The following is an 18,330-nucleotide window of genomic DNA, read 5'->3' on the forward strand; positions in this document are numbered from 1 at the left end:
GGCCAACATGGTGAAATGCCGTCTCTACTAAAAATACAAAAATTTGCTGGGCATGGTGGCAGGTGCCTGTAATCCCAGCTATTCGGGAGGCTGAGACAGAGAATTGCTTGAACCCAGGAGGCGGAGGTTGCAGTGAGCTGAGATCGTGCCACTGCACTCCAGCCTGGGCAACAGAGTGAGACTCCATCTTAAAAAAAAAAAAAAAAAAAAAAAAGGAGGCTCTCTGAGGATAAGGATTTATATTTGTTTTGTTCATGGCTGTGTGTCCAGCTTTAGATGAGGCCTGCACGTAAGTAGACAATAAATATTTATTGAACGAGTAAAAGAATGAGTTAATTAATGAGAGCTGGCTCCTGGGGATCATGACTTCCTCTATTAGCATTTGTAAGCCATTACCTTATTATTATTACATTCATTATGGTTACATAAATGATCATGCATCCATGTGATAGACTATTATGAATTCAGTAATTTATATTCATGAAGAGTTTTAAATGACATGGGAACATTGTATGATACAAGTGAAAAGTAAAGATATATACTCACTAGAAAGATGTGAACATTTTCACAGGAAGGGGAACATCACACACTGGGGCCTGTTGCGGGGTGGGGGGAGCGGGGAGGGATAGCATTAGGAGATATACCTAATGTAAATGACAAGTTAATGGGTGCAGCACACCAACATGGCACATGTATACATATGTAACAAACCTGCACTTTGTGAAAATGTACCCTAGAACTTTAATAATAATAAAAAAAAGAAAGATGTCAACATTTTAACAGTGGATAGTTCTAGATCATGTAATTATGAGGGGTTGTTCTTTAAATTTTTCTGTACTTTCTCAGTTTTCTGTAGGTATGCATTTCTTTTATAATCAGAAGAAAAGTACTTTCTTTTCCCTTCTATATCCATTCAAAAAATATTAAGAGTCGTTTTTAGAATCTAGCCCAAGGGTTACAACATGTTCACTTCTCTGTAGTTTGTAGAGTTTGTCATCCACTTTCTACTTTCCTCAGACTGGAACAGTAGTTCTCTATCTCCATTCTTTTAAGACTTCACTTTTTACCCACATAGTTTCTTAAATATTTCTTTAGTTCAGTGACCTTATTTGGAAGTTTTCCCAGTTCTCTTGATGGAAATTATTTAGTGAATAGACTTGAATTTATCCTCCTCTGGGACTTTACTTTTGCCCTTAGAATTTTTCATTCTCCACTGCACCAGAAATTTATCCCCTTTGATATAGAAGCAAAATGGAAGTTGGCAAGTTCTGTTTTCTTACCATTACATTTTATCCTAAGGCAAGTTGCCTCTTTTCTCTAAACATCACTAAAAACACCCCTTTTGCTTTTGCTGGCCTTTTGTAAATCTGGATTTATTTTGGGCCTTGGCCTCCTCATGTCACTCTTCCAAGTCTTACCACTCTTTCATGCTGATTACTTATGTGTCTGTCTGTTCATCTTTTCTGTCCTTTTAGAAGAGCTACCTGCACATCTACTTTTTTTTTCCTCTGCTGTTCCTACCTGCCTGAGAATTTTTGAAGTGCCCATATAGAAAGGCATTTTAAGGGCTTTCCTCTCAGAGAGCGTCTCATGCCATGGCATTATGTCTGTTTTTAAAACTTCTTAACTCTGGGCCAGGCATGGTGGCTCACACCTGTAATCCTAGCACTTTGGGAGGCTGAGGCAGACAGATTGCCTGAGATCAGGAGTTCAAGACCAGCCTGGCCAACATGGTGAAACCCTGTCTCTACTAAAAATACAAAAATTAGCCAGGCAAGATGGTGCATGCCTGTGGTCCCAGCTACTTGAGCGGCTGAGGCAGGAGAATCACTTGAACCTGGGAGGCAAAGCAGTGACCTGAGATTGTGCCACTGCCCTCCAGGCTGGGTGACAGAGACTCCATCTCAAAAACAAACAAACAAAAAAAACTTCTGAACTCTGGCTTCCTAGAGTTTGTGCTACACGATTCCTACTTTGTTGTCAGAAACACTAAGATCTCGTTCTCCTGAGGTTCTCCTTTCATTTCATCAGAGTTTCTTCTTTGATCAGAGTAGCAGTTCCTCTGCTCTCCCTATGTACCTGTGGAACATAAAAATGTCAGCACACTTGGTCAAGAACTTGTCAGTTGTTCCATTGTCAGCTGAATGAGAGTTTGAATAGGTTCCAGGGTAGTTGAAATACTCCAAGATGACAGTGTGCCACTCCGTGTTAGAGGTGGCTTCAAGAGAGTCCTATCTACTACTTCTACTTGGCTGGGAACCTTTGGTGTTCCCACAGTAACACTGTGTCTGGGCATCTTTCCTGCTGACCCTGCCTGAATGCTTATAAATAGGGTTCCTTAGTAGCCCCTCTCCAGTGGCCCTGTTCCTGTGGAATAGCACAGACCCTTTGTCACGATGTTCTCCCTAAGTAAGTTGTGTCCCCCTGAGTCTTAATCTCTCTGAGATGTGAAAATATACAGATACATGTATATGTGTATATAAATATACACATACAAACATATACACATATACATGTATGACATACATATACATACATAGTTCTTTGTTATCTTAAACTAGCTTCTTATGTATTGGTATGTAAGTGCCTGAAGACAAATATATTATTTTGGTTGCTTACCATTTATTTTCCCTAATGAAGCATCAGAAATCTACTCTGAAGGAATGTTTGAAGGACAGAGATTAGGAAATCATTTTAATTTCAGAGGGTCATTTTCCTGTTCATATATTGTGGAAATGAACAGAAAACAACAGACAATTTGAGAGCCCATGAGTGCATGTAAATTAGGTATTTTTTCAAGTTTAGAAACTTACAGGTAAGTGGGTATGGAATACCTTGCTTGATCAGTCATCCTAATTGCCAGTTTCTATTCTAGAAACTATAAAATTGAAAACTGGCAGGATAATGAAGTAAAAAACTATTTTTAGCCCTACAAATGACTGGGCAGGATCTTGAGATTCTAATAAAGGCTAACACTTGCAGTATAATTCATCCAAATCAGGTCAGCCAAGATTGTAGTATGCAAGACCCAGAGCCTGCCCTGGGGACCCAAACAAATAAAACACTAGGCCTTTATTCAAGTTCTTAGTTTGTCTTCCAGTCGGAGGCCACTAGGAACACACCTGTAGTTGAACAAATTGAGTGTATTACTCATTGCAACAAGGGAGAATGCACACCATGGGGAATTGTGGGGCATCTCAATAAGGCACGGTTAGAAAAAGTCATTATAGGATTTGGGTTTGTGTTAGGTGATCTGGAGGATGGTTTAAGGATGTGGTACTTTACTCTGAATTAGATGCTTTCGGGAAGTAAGGCAAATTCTAGGACTGGTATCTTAACAGTTTATCTAAAGGGAGGGCCAACTAGAGAAAGGCTAAAGCTGTAATTGCTAAAGCAGCCCCATCGTTCACATTACCCAGCACTGGGGGTATTAGATATTTAGTGGCTTGGACAGTGTTCATGTTTTGTCTGTGTTCAGGCGGATTACAGAGTGGTCTTGTTTTTTTCTTGGTCCATCATGATCACAGGATGGCCTTGGCTAATGTTGGTGTTCTGAAATAGCTTATGTGTAGCAGGAGAACACCACAACTCATCTGTGAGTACCAAGCCAGCGCATAGCAGTATTAATGCCTAGCTGATAATACCAGGCCAACTTTTGGATGTTAGAGGCTGCTTTTCTAGTTCTCAGATATGATATACACCAAATAAAATTGGATAGAGATGGTGCTTAGTGGAAAATGTTACCTGTTTTTGTTTCCCAATTCATTTAAGTACAGGCTATAAGACACATTAATAAAACTCTTGATTAAGGCCAAGTGTGGTAAGTGCAATTAAAGAGGCTCAAGTAGTGTGTTTTACAGGCATGGGGAGTAGCATGAGAAAATGCTTTGGGGGCGTGGGGGCAGTATCTGGCCTGGGCCTTGGAGGATTGGCTGGATTTAGATATGTGGAGTTGGAGAGGAAAGCAAAGCCAATGGAGGATAAGCATAGGCTCAGAAGCAAGAAGGTGAAAGTCAGGTTCAAAGCATGGTGAGAACCCTAGTTTGACTAAGTGAGTGGTGTGTAATGGGAAAGTAGTGTGAAGAGGCACTTTTGGGTTAGATTATGGAATTCAGTTGTTTAGGAATTCAGTTTGTGGGAAGGAAAATCATAATTTGTTAAATACCTACTATATGTGCTAGGTGCTTTGTATATATGATATTATTTAATCTGTAATTCTTGTAAACTCTGGAAAGTAGATATCATGTCCATTTTACAGATGATGAAAATGAGCTCTAGAAAGATTAATTTAACCTCCACTGAAATAGTTGGAGGCACAGCCATAATCTTAACCAGTAACTGACTGAAAAGGTGGCACTCATTCCACTTCACTCTGCTACCTCCATTCTGCTGTAATACAGCCTCTTGTCGTCAGTGGAAACTATTAGAAGCTTTTGATCAGAGAACTGGCAAGACCAGTTAGAATTGTGCTTTAGGAAGATTATTCTGGTAACAAAACAGTGGTAATTGATGTGTATTGAGTGTATGGATCGGGCCCTGTGCTAAGCAACTTAGACACATAATGATCTCTTTTAGTAATATATAGGATGGATTGAGAATGGAGAGGTTGATGAAAGATGAAAAAAATCTGATTAAATTAGCAGATAATGTGAAAGCAGTAGAGAACAAAGCAGAATCAGGTAGAAGGGAAATGTAACAAGATAGGGCCCTTGGAGGAGACCGGTGAGGAAGAAACAGCTATTGTCTTGGCTTCTACTTCAAGTAATGCTGAATCAAATATGGCCTCTACAACTTCCTCAATGTTTAGGGAAAAGCTTGGCTATCTTAAGGAACTGGCCCCCTTAAGACCTTTCTTGAACTGCTGTTTCTATTTTTTATTAAAATAGAAACATGTCCAGCTCTTTACAGATTTATTTGCCCCAAGAATGAAATGCTGTAGATGAGTTAATGTTGCTTTCAGAAAACTCTTTTGTTAACAGTGCTGAAGTTTTTGTTTTTGTTTTTGTTTTTAGTAATAGGTATGGTTATTAACAAAGGAAGGTAGAGCTTCACTTTGTAAAATCCATTAATTTTCTTTTTTTGAAAGGGAGTCTCGCTGTCACCTACGCTGGAGTGCAGTGGTGCGATTTTGGCTCACTACAACCTCCGCCTCCTGGGTTCAAGCCATTCTCCTGCCTTAGCTTCCCGAGTAGCTGGGATTATAGGCATGTGCCACCATGCCCAGCTAATTTTTGTATTTTTAGTAGAGACGGGGTTTCACCGTGTTGGCCAAGCTGATCTTGAACCCCTGACCTCAGGTGATCTGCCCGCCTTGGCCTCCCAAAGTGCTGGGATTACAGACGTGAGCCACCTCACCTGGCCAGAATCCATTGACATTAAGTTTTTAGTTAAGCTTAAATGATAACTTAAGTGAATTTTTTTTTTTTTTTTTTTTAGATGGGGTCTCCTTCTGTTGCCCAGGCTGATCACGCAGTGGTGTGATCATAGCTCACCACAGCCTCAAACTCCTGGGCTTGAGCAGTCCTTTTGCCTCACCTCCTGAGTAGCTGGGACTACAGGTGCGTGCCACCACACCCGGCTGATTTATAAAAGTTTTTCGTAGAGAGGAGGTCTTGCCATCTTGCCCAGACTGGTCTTGAACTCCAGAGCTCAAGCAATTTTCCCACCTCAGCCTTGCTAAATGCTGGGATTAAATTTTGATAATTAAGGAAACCTGAATATGGGCAAAGCTTTCAATAAACAATTAGGATTTAGTCGCGTTCCCTTTTACAGAATACTTAAGTACCTATAGAGATAGGCACACAGCTGTTTTGTTTTCTAGATTAGAAAACCTACAGTTTTATGTTCTGATATCTTTATTCTGATTTCTTTAGCTGTTTTTAATAAAGCAAACTTAAAAAAGCACAAATCTTATTTGTAATGTAACTGTGAACTAGAACATTTGTAATAGAGAAAAATTGAAAATAATCTAAATATCAGCAGAAAAAGGGGTAAATAAATTATAATATGGTCATACAATGTGATGCTATATTGCATTTTAAATGAATCAACTAGAGCTTTACATGTCAACATGGATACATTTGTTGGCCAAAGTGTTGATTCCCCACCTGGAAAAAAAGGCAGAAAAGGAAAGTTGGAGAAGCATGTGTCCAATATAATCCCATAATATAAAGGACTTTTTAAAATTGTGGTAACCATTTTTAGGTAAACAGTTCAGTAGCATTAAGTACATTCACAATGTTGTGCAACCGTCACCACTGCCTATCCACAATATGAAGTTTTAAAACATTCAAGGCAGTATTATATGTTGTTTATGGATGCTTATATATTGTTTATAGATGCATAGTTAATGCAGTAAAATCTAAAAGCACGCATTCTGATAATAAGCACCAAAATCAGAATGGTGTTTATCTCAGAGAGGGTGTGGGGGAAAAGTATACCAGGGACTTCAGTTATATTTGGGCGGTGGATATACAAATGTTCATAAAGTATGTATACTTTTATATACCTGGCATATTTCATAGTTTCAAATTTTTCTTTTGTAAAAAAAATTCCCACTAGAAATTTCCAAATGTTTTATAATCATTGACTTTTTATAGATTCTGGGCTATTCAGTTTTAAGAAACATGGTGGTACCAGGATCCAAGAGGTGAGGTTGCTACCTGTTGAGGCCTGTTAACTTTATGAGAAGAGAAATCTTTGCCAAATGTAACATTGTCATTGTTGCCTACCATCTTAAGTGTCACAGGTAGCAGAGGTTGTAGGTCTCAAGCCTGAAGTTTGGAGAGAATGAATCTACAAAGAAAGGAAATACAAGAGGAGAGCAGGTTTTAGGAGGTGAAAATGAGTTCATTTTTAGGCTTGAGGTGGTAGACATACAAGAAGACATATATACTAATTGTATTAAGAGATAAGAGACAAGAGCTTGGGGGAAAAGTCAGAACTAGAAGTACACATTTTGGAAATTACAGTGTATTCCTTGAATAAATGAGCTTGCCGAAGGAAAGTATAAAGAAAGAACAGGCTGAGACAAAGTATTGGGGAAGGGGATTAAAGAAGAACCAGTGAAAGAGATTGAGAAGGAATAGGTTGAAGGACCAGTGGAAAAAGAGAAGAGTAAGTAATGTGCCATAGAGATTAAGGCAGGAAAATTTGACAAGGATTTATTCAGATTAATCCAATATTTATTGAAATTACTTTTTTGTACTGCAGAAAATTAAGAGTGAGAACTGAGAAAAAGTCATTGGATTTGACGGTTAAGGTAGAGTTACCATGTCATTGTAACTATGCTCCCTGTCTGTAAGCTCTTTTTAAAGACAGGGATTCTGTTCTATTTGTCATTCTAATCTCAGAGCCTGACATAGTGTCTGTCACATTGTTAAGTGCTCAGCAGTAAATATGTGAACAATGATACCGCATATAAAGTACTCAGATTTCTTCTAGGATATGAAACATATTTTTTGCTATCTAGTCTATATGTTCCATTGCTCTCCAAATCCCTCTTCTGTCTTTGAAAATAGTATTTTTTACTTTTTCAACACCTCTTTGATGTTATCAATAACCTTCTTAATTCTAATACAGGTTTCCTTATCAATTAACTTCTTTAATCAGTTCTAACATAGGTTTCTTCGGACCTCATCATGTTTTATTCAGCGTTGCTTTTTGAAACCCTATTTTTTGTTTTCTTTCTTTCTCCTGTTACTCACTCATCAATTCTATATAAAGACAGTCCTATCAGTCAGAGCTGTGTAGAGGTAGCATGAGCTTCCTGGGGAAAGCATTGTTTTCTATCCTGAGGTATTCAGCAGAATTAGGACCACAATTTGAAGCATATGAGAGTGTCAAACACAGGTGGTTAGACTAGCTGTCTTTAAAAAAAAAAGCTTTATTGAGACATAATTTACATATCATGCAATTCACCTATTTAAAATGTCCAGTCACTGTAGTTTTTAATATATTCATAGAGTTGTGCAACTATCAGTACAGTCAAGTTTAGAACTTTTTAAATCACACACCTCCCCACCAAAAACCTCATACACATTAGGCAGTCACTTTTTCCTTCCTCTGCACCCCTCCAAACCCCAGCTCTAGGTAATCACTAGTCTACTTTCTGTGCTATAGACTTACCTATTCTGGATATTTCTTATTAATGGAAACATATAATATGTGGTTTTCCATGACTGGCTGTATTCACTTATAATATTTTCAGAGTTCATCCATGTTGTAGTATGGATCAGTACTTTATTTCTTTTTATGGCTGGATAATACTGTGTTGTGTGGATATACTACATTTTGTTTATCTATTCATCAGTTGATGGACATTTAGATACTATGAATAATGCTGCTGTGAACATTTGTGTACAAGTTTTTGTGTGAGCATATTCCTGGCTGTATACCTAAGAGTGGAATTTCTGGGTCATATGGTCCTCTATGTTTAACCTTTTGAGAAACTGCCAGACTGTTTTCCAAAGGAGCTGCACCATTTTACATTCCCACTAGCAGCGTATGAGAGTTCCTTTTTCTTTACATCCCTCAAACACTTGCTATTATCTTTTTCATTATAGTCATCCTAGTTAGTGTGAAGTGGTATCTCCTCGTGAGTTTGATTTGCATTTCCTTGGTGGCGAATGGTGTTAAGCATCCTTTCCTGTGCTTATTGGACATTTGTTTGTCTTCCTTGGAGAAATGTCTATTCAGATCCCTTGCTCTTTTTTTTTTTTTTTTTTTTTTTGAGACCGAGTCTCACTTCTGTCACACAGGCTGGAGTGCAGTGGTGTGATCTCTGCTCATCGCAACCTTCGTCTCCTGGGTTCAAGCGATTCTCCTGCCTCAGCCTCCCAAGTAGCTGGAATTACAGGCATGCACCACCACGCCCATCTAATTTTTTTGTATTTTTAGTAGAGATGAGGTTTCACCATGTTGGCCAGGCTGGTCTTGAACTCCTGACCTCAAATGATCTGCCCACCTCAGCCTCCCAAAGTGATGGGATTACAAGCATGAGCCCCCACACCTGGCCACAATTGTTCATTTTTACTTGGGTTATTTGTCTTTTTAATGTTGCATGGTAAGAATTCTTTATATATTTTGGATACTAACCCTTTTCAGATACATGATTAGCAAATATTTTCTCCCACTCAGTGGGTTGTCTTCACTTTCTTAATGGTGTCATTTGCAGCACCAGAGTTTTAAATTTTGATGACATTAACTTTGCCTACCTTTTGTTTTGTTGTTTGTGCTTTTGGTGTCCTGTCTAAGAAACTGTCACCTAATCCATGGTCACAAAGATTTATGTCTATGTTTTCCTATAAGATTTTTAAAGTTTTAGCTCTTATAATTAGGTCTTTCATCCATTTTGAGTTAATTTTTGTATATGGTATGAGATAAGGGTCCAATTTTATTCTTTTACATGTGAATATCTACCTGTCCCCACACCACTTATTAAGACTGGATGACTTTTAAGGCCCCCTTTGACTCTGAGGCTTTGTAGTACTTTGGTTTCTGTTATTGTCTAAACAGGTGGACAGTCAGGATTTCATGTTATGGCCATCCATTTCTCAAGAATATATTGTGTCTGAAAACAAGGATTGCCATTAGTTTATCTGTTTCCAGTCTTCTCAGTTGCCTTCAATTTCATCCTCCTCTGACTTTTATGATATTGGTTTGTTTCTAGTCATCTTTGGCTAGCTCATTTTTCTTTTCTTTCTCTTTTTTCCACATAAATACAGTATTCTTCCACCCTTTTGGTATTGGGAACCATTCACTCAATTTTAATTAGCTTTGTCATTTAGATAGCTTAGAGTTTCCTCTGAAGCCTAACTGCAGTCTAATAAAAAAAAAAGTCTGTATTCCATCAACAACTGGAATATAATGTGTGAAAAATGTATATTCAGTTGTTCCCTAACAGTAAGCCTTCCAAGTTTCTTCATTATCTTCTCTATCTTAAACTGTTGATCTTGGAGTTTTCTGACTCCTCCTCCATGAGCTCTATTTTTGTTCAGTGTTAAATGGCACTGATTACATGGTAATAGACCTTGGACATGTTAACTTAAAAAATATGATTTATAAATTTAGAAGAGAAGAGGAGACTTTATTTCTTATAAAGGGTTACAACCTTCAGGGTGGCCATTCTGACAGGCTGGGAAGTGTAGCCTCCAGCCAGAAGCAGCACACACACTTGGAGGGATGGGCAAAGGGAACAGGAATTCATGCTGAGCAGGGTGGCCATATATACATATTCAATAAGCTTTAGGGGGAGTCATGAATATTTATGAAAGGAGAAGCATGTCCTTCATGGGTCTTATACACACAAAATGGCAGTAATAGCGTGGTCAGAGAGTGGAGTTTTCAGCCTTCTGACATCAAAAGGTGAAGCAGAAGACATGAAACCCCTTACTGTGCATTCTCTGTAGACTAGCCAGAACCATTCTGTGGTTGGTAGTCTCTTATCAGGCAAAAAAGGAGGGACAGTATCAGGTGGTTGGTTGATAGCAGTGGTGGATTTTTTTGAAACAGCTGGTTTCTGTTTGGTAGTTAGGGAAGAAAGGCTAATAGTGGTTTTCGAGGGAAGGGGTATAATGAGGTGGGTTTGAACCCCCATCCCATCATAGCCAAGAATTTAGTTTTCAAGGTTACTTTGGGGTCCCGTTGGCCAAGAGATGACCCATCAGTCAGTTGGTGGCCTTAGAATTTTATTTTTAGTTTATAGACCTATCCTTTCCTTTTTATAGCTCTAGCCACCACCTCAGAGATTTGCGTCTCAGTGCTAAATTACTATAATAGCCTTTTTGATGTTTTCCCAGACCCTAGTTTCTGTCTATATTAGACCCTATATTCAGCTGCTAGATTAATCCCCATCAAGTACCCTTCTCATCAAGGTCCACTGTATCAAATTTATATATCACACAAGTTAGCATTTTAACTCCTCCCAATCTTTACTTCTTATCTCTTGTTACTCCCCTAAATGGAGCCAAACTAATTTGGTAGTAAGTCCTACTTAATGGTTTCTTTGTTCTCAATCTCATGTACACACTCTTCTTTCCTCCTGGTGTGCTTTTGCTTCTCTCCTATTCTTTCATTCCCTTCAGTAATTGACTCCATTTGCCTCTCTTTTTTATATTATTTTTTATTATATTATTTATTTATTTATTTTTTTGAGACAAGAGTCTTGCTCTGTCACCCAGGCTGGAGTGCAGTGGCGCGATCTTGGCACACGGCAAGCTCCGCCTCCCGTGTTCACGCCATTCTCCTGCCTCAGCCTCCCGAGTAGCTGGGACTACAGGTGCCCGTCACCACACCCGGCTAATTTTTTTTTTTTTTTTTTTTTGTATTTTTAGTAGAGACAGGGTGTCACCGTGTTAGCCAGGATGGTCTTGATCTCCTGACCTCATGATCCACCCGCCTAAGCCTCCCAAAGTGCTGGGATTATAGGTGTGAGCCACTGTGCCCAGCTAACTCTTTTTTTTAAAGAAAGATTTTGCATCTTTTCAATACTTGAATATTTAGTTTATCTATTAAAAAGGTCCTTGACACCCTGCTGCTGCTGCTGCTGCTGTTGCTGTTATTTATGTCTTTGTTTTAGATATTCTGGTTTTGAAGGCATTGTTCCATGTGGGAACTATTGTTTCTATTACCTTTATCGCTCTCTTCTTTTCTTGCATATGGCAGAATCTTGAACATAATAGGTATCCTAAAATTTTCCTGGCTGACAGATCTATAAAAGTTTTGGGGGAGATGTATAATGTCATTCTTAAATTTTAGAGATGCAAAATAATGCTTTTTTGTAATTACCTGTTTTTAATTTTTAATTTTTTTGTTTTATGCCAGATTTGAAGATAGTATTCTCAACACAGTAAGGTGAAGTTCCACAACATAATACTACAAATATTAGATCTAGTTTATTGAACATTAGCCACCTGATAGATTCTCTCAAGAGAAAAGTTAGCTTCCTGAATGCTGGCTAGGCATGCTTTTGAAGGTGCATAATAGCCAAAGCCAGTACTCATCATTTAATATACTAAGATCCTTGAAAATTTAAAAGGGGCATAGTCACCAGCATCCAGAATAAAGGGTGGTGACATGGTGATTTCCTTCTTTTACTGTCTAAAGCTGTGCTTCTGTTGCTGACCCACTCTTAAAAAGAAGCATTTCTTTTCAAAATTTTCCATGTCATTTAAAGTCAATATTGAGAGGAAAAGGAGTATCACTGGAGTGGAGCTTGACTGAGAAAGGATACAAGGCAGAAGGCAACTTCCAAGCCTACCTGCCCACCTACCTTCTTTCTTACCTCAGGAGCAGAGTTGACTTTGAGAACTAAATTCTGATTTTTTAAGTCTTACCCAAATTCGGCTCATGCCTGTAATCCCAGCACTTTGGGAGACCAAGGGGGGGGCAGATCATGAGGTCAGGAGATCAAGACCATCCTGGCCAACATGGTGAAACCTCATTTCTACTAAAAACACAAAAATTAGTTGGGTGTGGCGGCACATGCCTGTAATCCCAGCTACTTGGGAGGCTGAGGCAGGAGAATCACTTGAACCAGGGAGTCAGAGGTTGCAATGAGCTGAGATCGTGCCACTGCACTCCAGCCTGGTGACAGAGCGAGACTCCCTCTCAAAAAAAAAAAAAAAAAAAAAAAAAAAATTACCCAAATTCCTACCTAACAGGCCTGGGGAGGCACGCCCTACAAACTGTGAAGTCTCATCAGAGGGGTTTTATATCTTTATATCACCCCATATAATCTAGCCTGCTTTCCCACCTGACTCTGGCATAACTTCACATAACAAATAAAAAAAGGAATAAAAATATTTAAAGTCCAAATATATTTCTTTGCCGTATCTTGAAATTGCCCTGCAAGGTTCTTTCTTGTGGGAAAGGTCCACATTCTATACAGAATCTCCTTTCCACCGACTTTTTTTTTTCTTTCTTTCTTTCCAGACCCAGGAGACAATCAACTAAGGCACCCTTTTAAGTCTGATAAGTGTAAACACCCAAAATTTGAGACAGATCTCAGTTAATTTAGAACGTTTATTTTGCCAAGGTTCAGGACATGCGCCCATGACATGGCCTCAAGAAGTCCTGATGACATGTGTCCAAGGTGGTCAGGGCACAGCTTAGTTTTGTACATTTTAGGGAGACATGAGACATCAATCAGTGTGTGTAAGAAGTACCTTGGTTTAGTCTGGAAAGGTGGGATAACTTAAAGCAAAGGCAGGAAGACTCAAAGTGGTGAAGGGGCTTCCAGGTCACAGATAGGTGAGAGAGGAATGATTGCATTCTTTTGAATTTCTGATTAGCCTTTCCAAAGGAGGCAATCAGATATGCATCTATCTCAGTGAGCAGGAAGATGACTTTGAATAAAAATGGGAGGCAGATTTGCCAGGATCAATTCCCCATCTTGAAGGGGCCCATGTTATTTTCCTTTCACGTAAGAAACATTTTACAACCTACTCCCTCAGAAGTCTGCTATCTGAGAGCTTTCTTTACACAGTAAAATTGAAAAACCTGGTCACCACAACCCTTTATCTTAACCTAAACATTTCCTGTCTATTGATCCCAGGTAAACTCAACCAATTGTTGAGTTTATCTAAACTATTGGTTTAGATAAACTCAACCAATTGTCAACCAGAAAATTTTAAAATCTACCTGTAGGCTAGAAGCACCCCACCCCCTGCCACCTGGCCCTGCCTTTCAAATTATCCTGCCTTTCTGGACCAAACCAGCGAATTTGATTGAAGTCTCATGTCTCTCTAAAATGTGTAAAACCAAGCTGCACCCTAACCGCCTTGGGTACATGTTCTCAGGACCTCCTGAGGGCTGTGTCATGGGCCATGGTCACTTATATTTGGCTCAGAATAAATCTCTTGAAATGCTTTAGTTTGACTCTTCATCGACAACTTAAAGGCAGTTCTCAGTTCATAGCATTTTATTAACTTTGTTAGTGCAAGTTTACTTTCTTGTTTTATTCTTTTAGTTCTTTATCCTCAACCCACATTCCAGTTCCCTTTCCTGTTCATATGCACCTACTCTGATGTGTTTATGTTTATGTCTTTATATCCACATATTTGCTTGAAAGATTATATAATATCGTTATGTGTGTGTTTTCAACCTATATAATGGTATTTGCTTTTTCTTAACCTAATGCTGTGTTTTTAAAGATGTATTCATGTTGCTGTAGGTATGTCTAAAGTGTGGTTTCCAAAGCTATGTAGAATTCCATATTTGTATTCACTCCATTTTGATTTTCCATTCTTCCAGTTAAGGAAATCAGAGTTAACTTCAAACTTCCTACTACACTATTGTCACAGCAAACATTCTCACATAGGTCTATAAAGTCTGTAATTCACATATATTTAACCTTATTTGAGATTTTCTGTGGGATTTATTCACCAGAGTGGGATCATTGGATCATAGGGTGTGTACATATGTAATATCACAAAGTACAGCCAGATCACTAGGCAGAATATCTGTATCACTTACTCACAGTGCATGAGGATTCATGCCTCTCCGCATCTTTGTCAATTTTGTTCAAGTCAAATTCAACAATTTTTTTATTTCTATTTTTAGAGTGTTATTTATTTAGAGTGTTATTTATGCTCTCTAGTATTTTCTGTTCCATAATGTTATTTCCTGGTGGTTTTTCATACAAGCCTGTTTATTTGGCCATTTGAAGATTCCTTTCTGGTAGTTGGTGTTAACTTTTGACTGCTCTTGATGGAGAAAAAAAAATGCAAGAAAATCGATTAACACCTCCCCCTGCCTCTGCCCCTCCCCCCAAGCCCTGCTCTTCCACTCACAAGATTGAGCCCCTTTTTCACCCTGTTTGTGCTATATCAATCCTGTCTGCTCAGCTATAGCTGATTGGAAGGAGATGTATACCTACCCAAGCTGAGTACTTAAAGTCCTCCTCCAAGGAATTTGAAATTAGGATGTCTCAGCTAGCCTGTTGAAGAACATGCAAATTGAGGGGTGGGGGCGACCATCTTCCCCTGTGTGCACAAAGGAGCTAGAGAAATGGTCTGCAGAGAAAGAATAAAGAAGATGTGCACAGAAAAACAAAGAAAAAACCTATGGCCCCATAGAGAAGGAGAGAGATTGAGCTAGAATGTGAAAGTACCTGTCCTGGATCCTGATGGCTTTCCAGTTTCTAGTTCTGTTTTCTCCTGAGACCACATTGTGTTTTCTTACCTGTATTAGTTGGGGGTGGCTAACTGCTGTAACAAATAGAATCCACAGTGTATAATGACCCTAACACAATAGAAGTTGGTTTCTCACTCTTACAGACAGGTCTGGATGACTCTAAGTTAGTGAGGTGGCAGCAGTGGAGGGCTCTGCACTACATAGTTATTTAGGAGTCAGGTTGATGGAGGCTTTGCTGTTTCTACCCATGGCTTCCAAGGTCCCCTTGGGTGTCAGCATCCATGCTGCAGAAGAGAAATGATCATGGAGTTGAATAACAAGGGAGGTTTTATAGACCAGGCCTTGAGCTAGCACAGTTACTCACATTCCTGGGCTGGAACTCAGTTATATGGCCACATTTAACTGTATGGGAGTCTGAAAAATGTGGTCCAGCTAAGGACCCAGAAGGAAGAGAAAATGGGTTTGGTGAACAGCTAGAGATGATCACATCATATTTAGGATATGTGTGATACCTCTATATCCTTTTAATTAAGTTCCCATTTTTTTCTTAAACTTGTTTGAGTTGGCCTCTGTTATTTATACCTTAATGATTTGGTGTTTTCATGATAGCCATCTTTAAAATAGTAGAAGAGATAAAAAGTGATTATTATTTTCTCAGGAAAATTGGGCCGATTTCCACCTATGATGCATCATCACCAGGCACCCTCAGATGGCCAGACTCCTGGGGCTCATTTCCAGAGGTCTCACCTTGCAGAGGCATTTGCAAAGGCCAAAGGATCAGGTGGAGGTGCTGGAGGAGGAGGTAGTGGAAGAGGTCTGATGGGGCAGATTATTCCAATCTACGGTTTTGGGATTTTTTTATATATACTGTACATTCTATTTAAGGTAAGTAGAATCATCCTAATCATATTACATCAATGAAAATCTAATATGGCAATAAAAATCATTGTCTACATTAAAACTTTTTATAGTTCATAAAATTATTTCAAATCCATTATCTCTTTAAATCCTGCCTCCTCTTCATGAGGTACTTAGGATAGACATTATTTCAGTTTCACATAAGAAATGTTTACTCAATGTTTAAATGTTTTGCCCCAAAATTCACAACTAACAAGGCAGAACTAGGACTTGAACCTGGATCTTTTGGTTCTTAATCCAGTAAGTGATACAATTCAAAGCACTCCCCCGCCAAAAAAAAAAAAAAATTTAACATCTTTACAGGCCGAAAAGGAATAAAGATTTTCTAAGAAGAGCTTTTATTATTGGGATTGGCACAGTGATTTCCAAATAGCCATTGTAAGGCCAAATAATGACACCACTTTATCCTCCTTTTTTCTCCACAGGAATATGAGATGCTGTTTTTAATATTATCTCCAGTAATTCTCCTGAGACAGAACTGTCCATCCTGAAATTAAGCCTGATATTTCCTAGCTCTGGGGAGACATGGGTGTGGGTTCTTTAAAGCAGACTCTCAGTTAAGTTCCACCTCCAGGCAGGCCTTTGCAGGCCCCCGGCCCCTGTACTGTGAAGTAGAGGCAGAAGCTTCACTTTGCCCTCCTGTCTAGAGTAAGCTTAAATAAGATGAGTTCTTTCTTGCCCAGGAATTCTGCAGGCAGTCTGAGTTGAGTTTGTAAGAATGCCCATAGGGTGCCACACATCCCTTTTAGATGAGCATGAGCAAGGAAGATGACCTGTAGGGAGATTTTTTTTCCTTGTGTTGGAAATGCTTGTTCCCTGGTGCCATAAAGAAACAGCACTTAGACGTAAATTTAATTTCCTCAGCAAGGCCATTTTTACTTTCTGCAGAAAGGGTACACTCGCCAGCAGTTTTGCCACGAGAGTACACCGAACAAAGGAGACAGGGTCATTTATAACCTGACGCATCCACCTTACTGCTGTGTCCGGTTTCCATTGGCTGGAACAGGACCTCACATTCCGTATTTGTGCTGATTGGCTAGCGACTTAGAACTTTTTAAAAGAGGCAAAGGCAGAGGAGAAAAAAGGAAGGAGGAAGTAACTTGTGGAATGCTGAGAAAGGTAAAAACACCTTCATATAAGAAAGAGGAACAGGCTATGACCTAATGCTTGCTTGGACAAGTATAAGCATGCCAGGGCAAATATTTAGGCTAAACTGTGGGAGCTAAGAACATAAAGTACCTTGATTTCTTTATTATGGCTAGCAGATATCTAAGCATGTTAGCACAGGTTCTTGAACAAATTTTGCTTCTAAGAGAAGTTACTATTCCTAATTAGATGGGGAGTAAGGTCTCTTTGAAGAGGAACCTCTACTTTACTTTTTACACTTGTGCTTTGATAATTTTTTACTTGGAAACCTCATCTTTTGGCTTTTTTTTTTTTGAGCTGTTTCTCTAGTGTTGCTATTTGATTTAATTTCTGACCTTCATTTTTGTTTCCCAACCTTTTTTTTTTGTTTGATATGAGGGGTTCCGTGACTGAGGTTCTGAGCTGCTGTTGATGTGCTATACCTCCTTCAATTCTCAGCTCTCAAAGGGGAAAACAACTGCAGAGGATGGGAAATGCTATACTGCCACGCCTGGAAACACCCACAGGAAAATTAGTAAGTGCCCCTTCTCAGTATATTCACAGGTATTACTGAGTCAAACAGTTTTATAGCCACAGGGACTGTCTGTGGGTATGTCTTAAAAGCATTTCTCAAAAGTTGCTCCAAATTAATCTGATGCCATTTTTGCCTTAGTTCTGGGAATTCTCAAAAGTTTTTATATTGATGTTGGGGTTTTAAGGGAGGGATAGCTACAAAAAGTACAAAACCACCAGTTCACTTTTTAATAGCAAATTAATATTTCACGTTTGGAATGACTTCTCATTTTCAGACTTCAAAATATTGGTAGCAGAGAGCAAAATGGAGGCAGAGAAATCATATCATTGCCAAAATCAGTTTTTAGATCTAGGGAAAGAGTTTAACCCTTCTGACTGTTGAAACATGGCCATCAGATACTTACTATACAACTAGAATATTCTGTGTTCTCTAGGGAAATTAAATTTATACAACATGGCTCTTTCCTCAAGAATTTATAGACTAGAATGTATGTCAGGAAAAATAACCTGTGAAAAATTTACCACCCGCAAAGAAGAGACTTGGCAAAAGCATTGCAGGAAATCATGTTTATCTGGGCTGTAACTGCTTTTTGGATTTACTTCTGGATTTTCTATGGA

At 38.9% G+C, this 18,330-nt stretch overlaps 1 protein-coding gene across 18 annotated transcripts in view; it reads left to right on the plus strand.

Moving 5' to 3' along the window:
- The window catches only part of RIC3 (RIC3 acetylcholine receptor chaperone), a 73,021-nt gene that overhangs the window by 9,915 nt on the left and 44,776 nt on the right, over window positions 1–18,330 (plus strand). For 14 of the 18 annotated variants that reach the window (XM_063711265.1, XM_054524741.1, XM_063711264.1 and 11 more), the window contains exons 2-3: window positions 15,794–16,020; window positions 17,638–17,713. In XM_063711265.1, coding sequence (XP_063567335.1) covers window positions 15,794–16,020; window positions 17,638–17,713 — 303 coding nt within the window. Of the gene's footprint in view, window positions 1–15,793; window positions 16,021–16,086; window positions 17,714–18,330 lie in introns of those variants that run through there. The other 4 variants (XM_063711273.1, XM_063711274.1, XM_063711275.1 and 1 more) reach the window with 2 other exon arrangements.

This window comes from Pongo abelii, chromosome 9 (assembly GCF_028885655.2).
Source record: "Pongo abelii isolate AG06213 chromosome 9, NHGRI_mPonAbe1-v2.0_pri, whole genome shotgun sequence".
NCBI lineage: Eukaryota > Metazoa > Chordata > Mammalia > Primates > Hominidae > Pongo > Pongo abelii.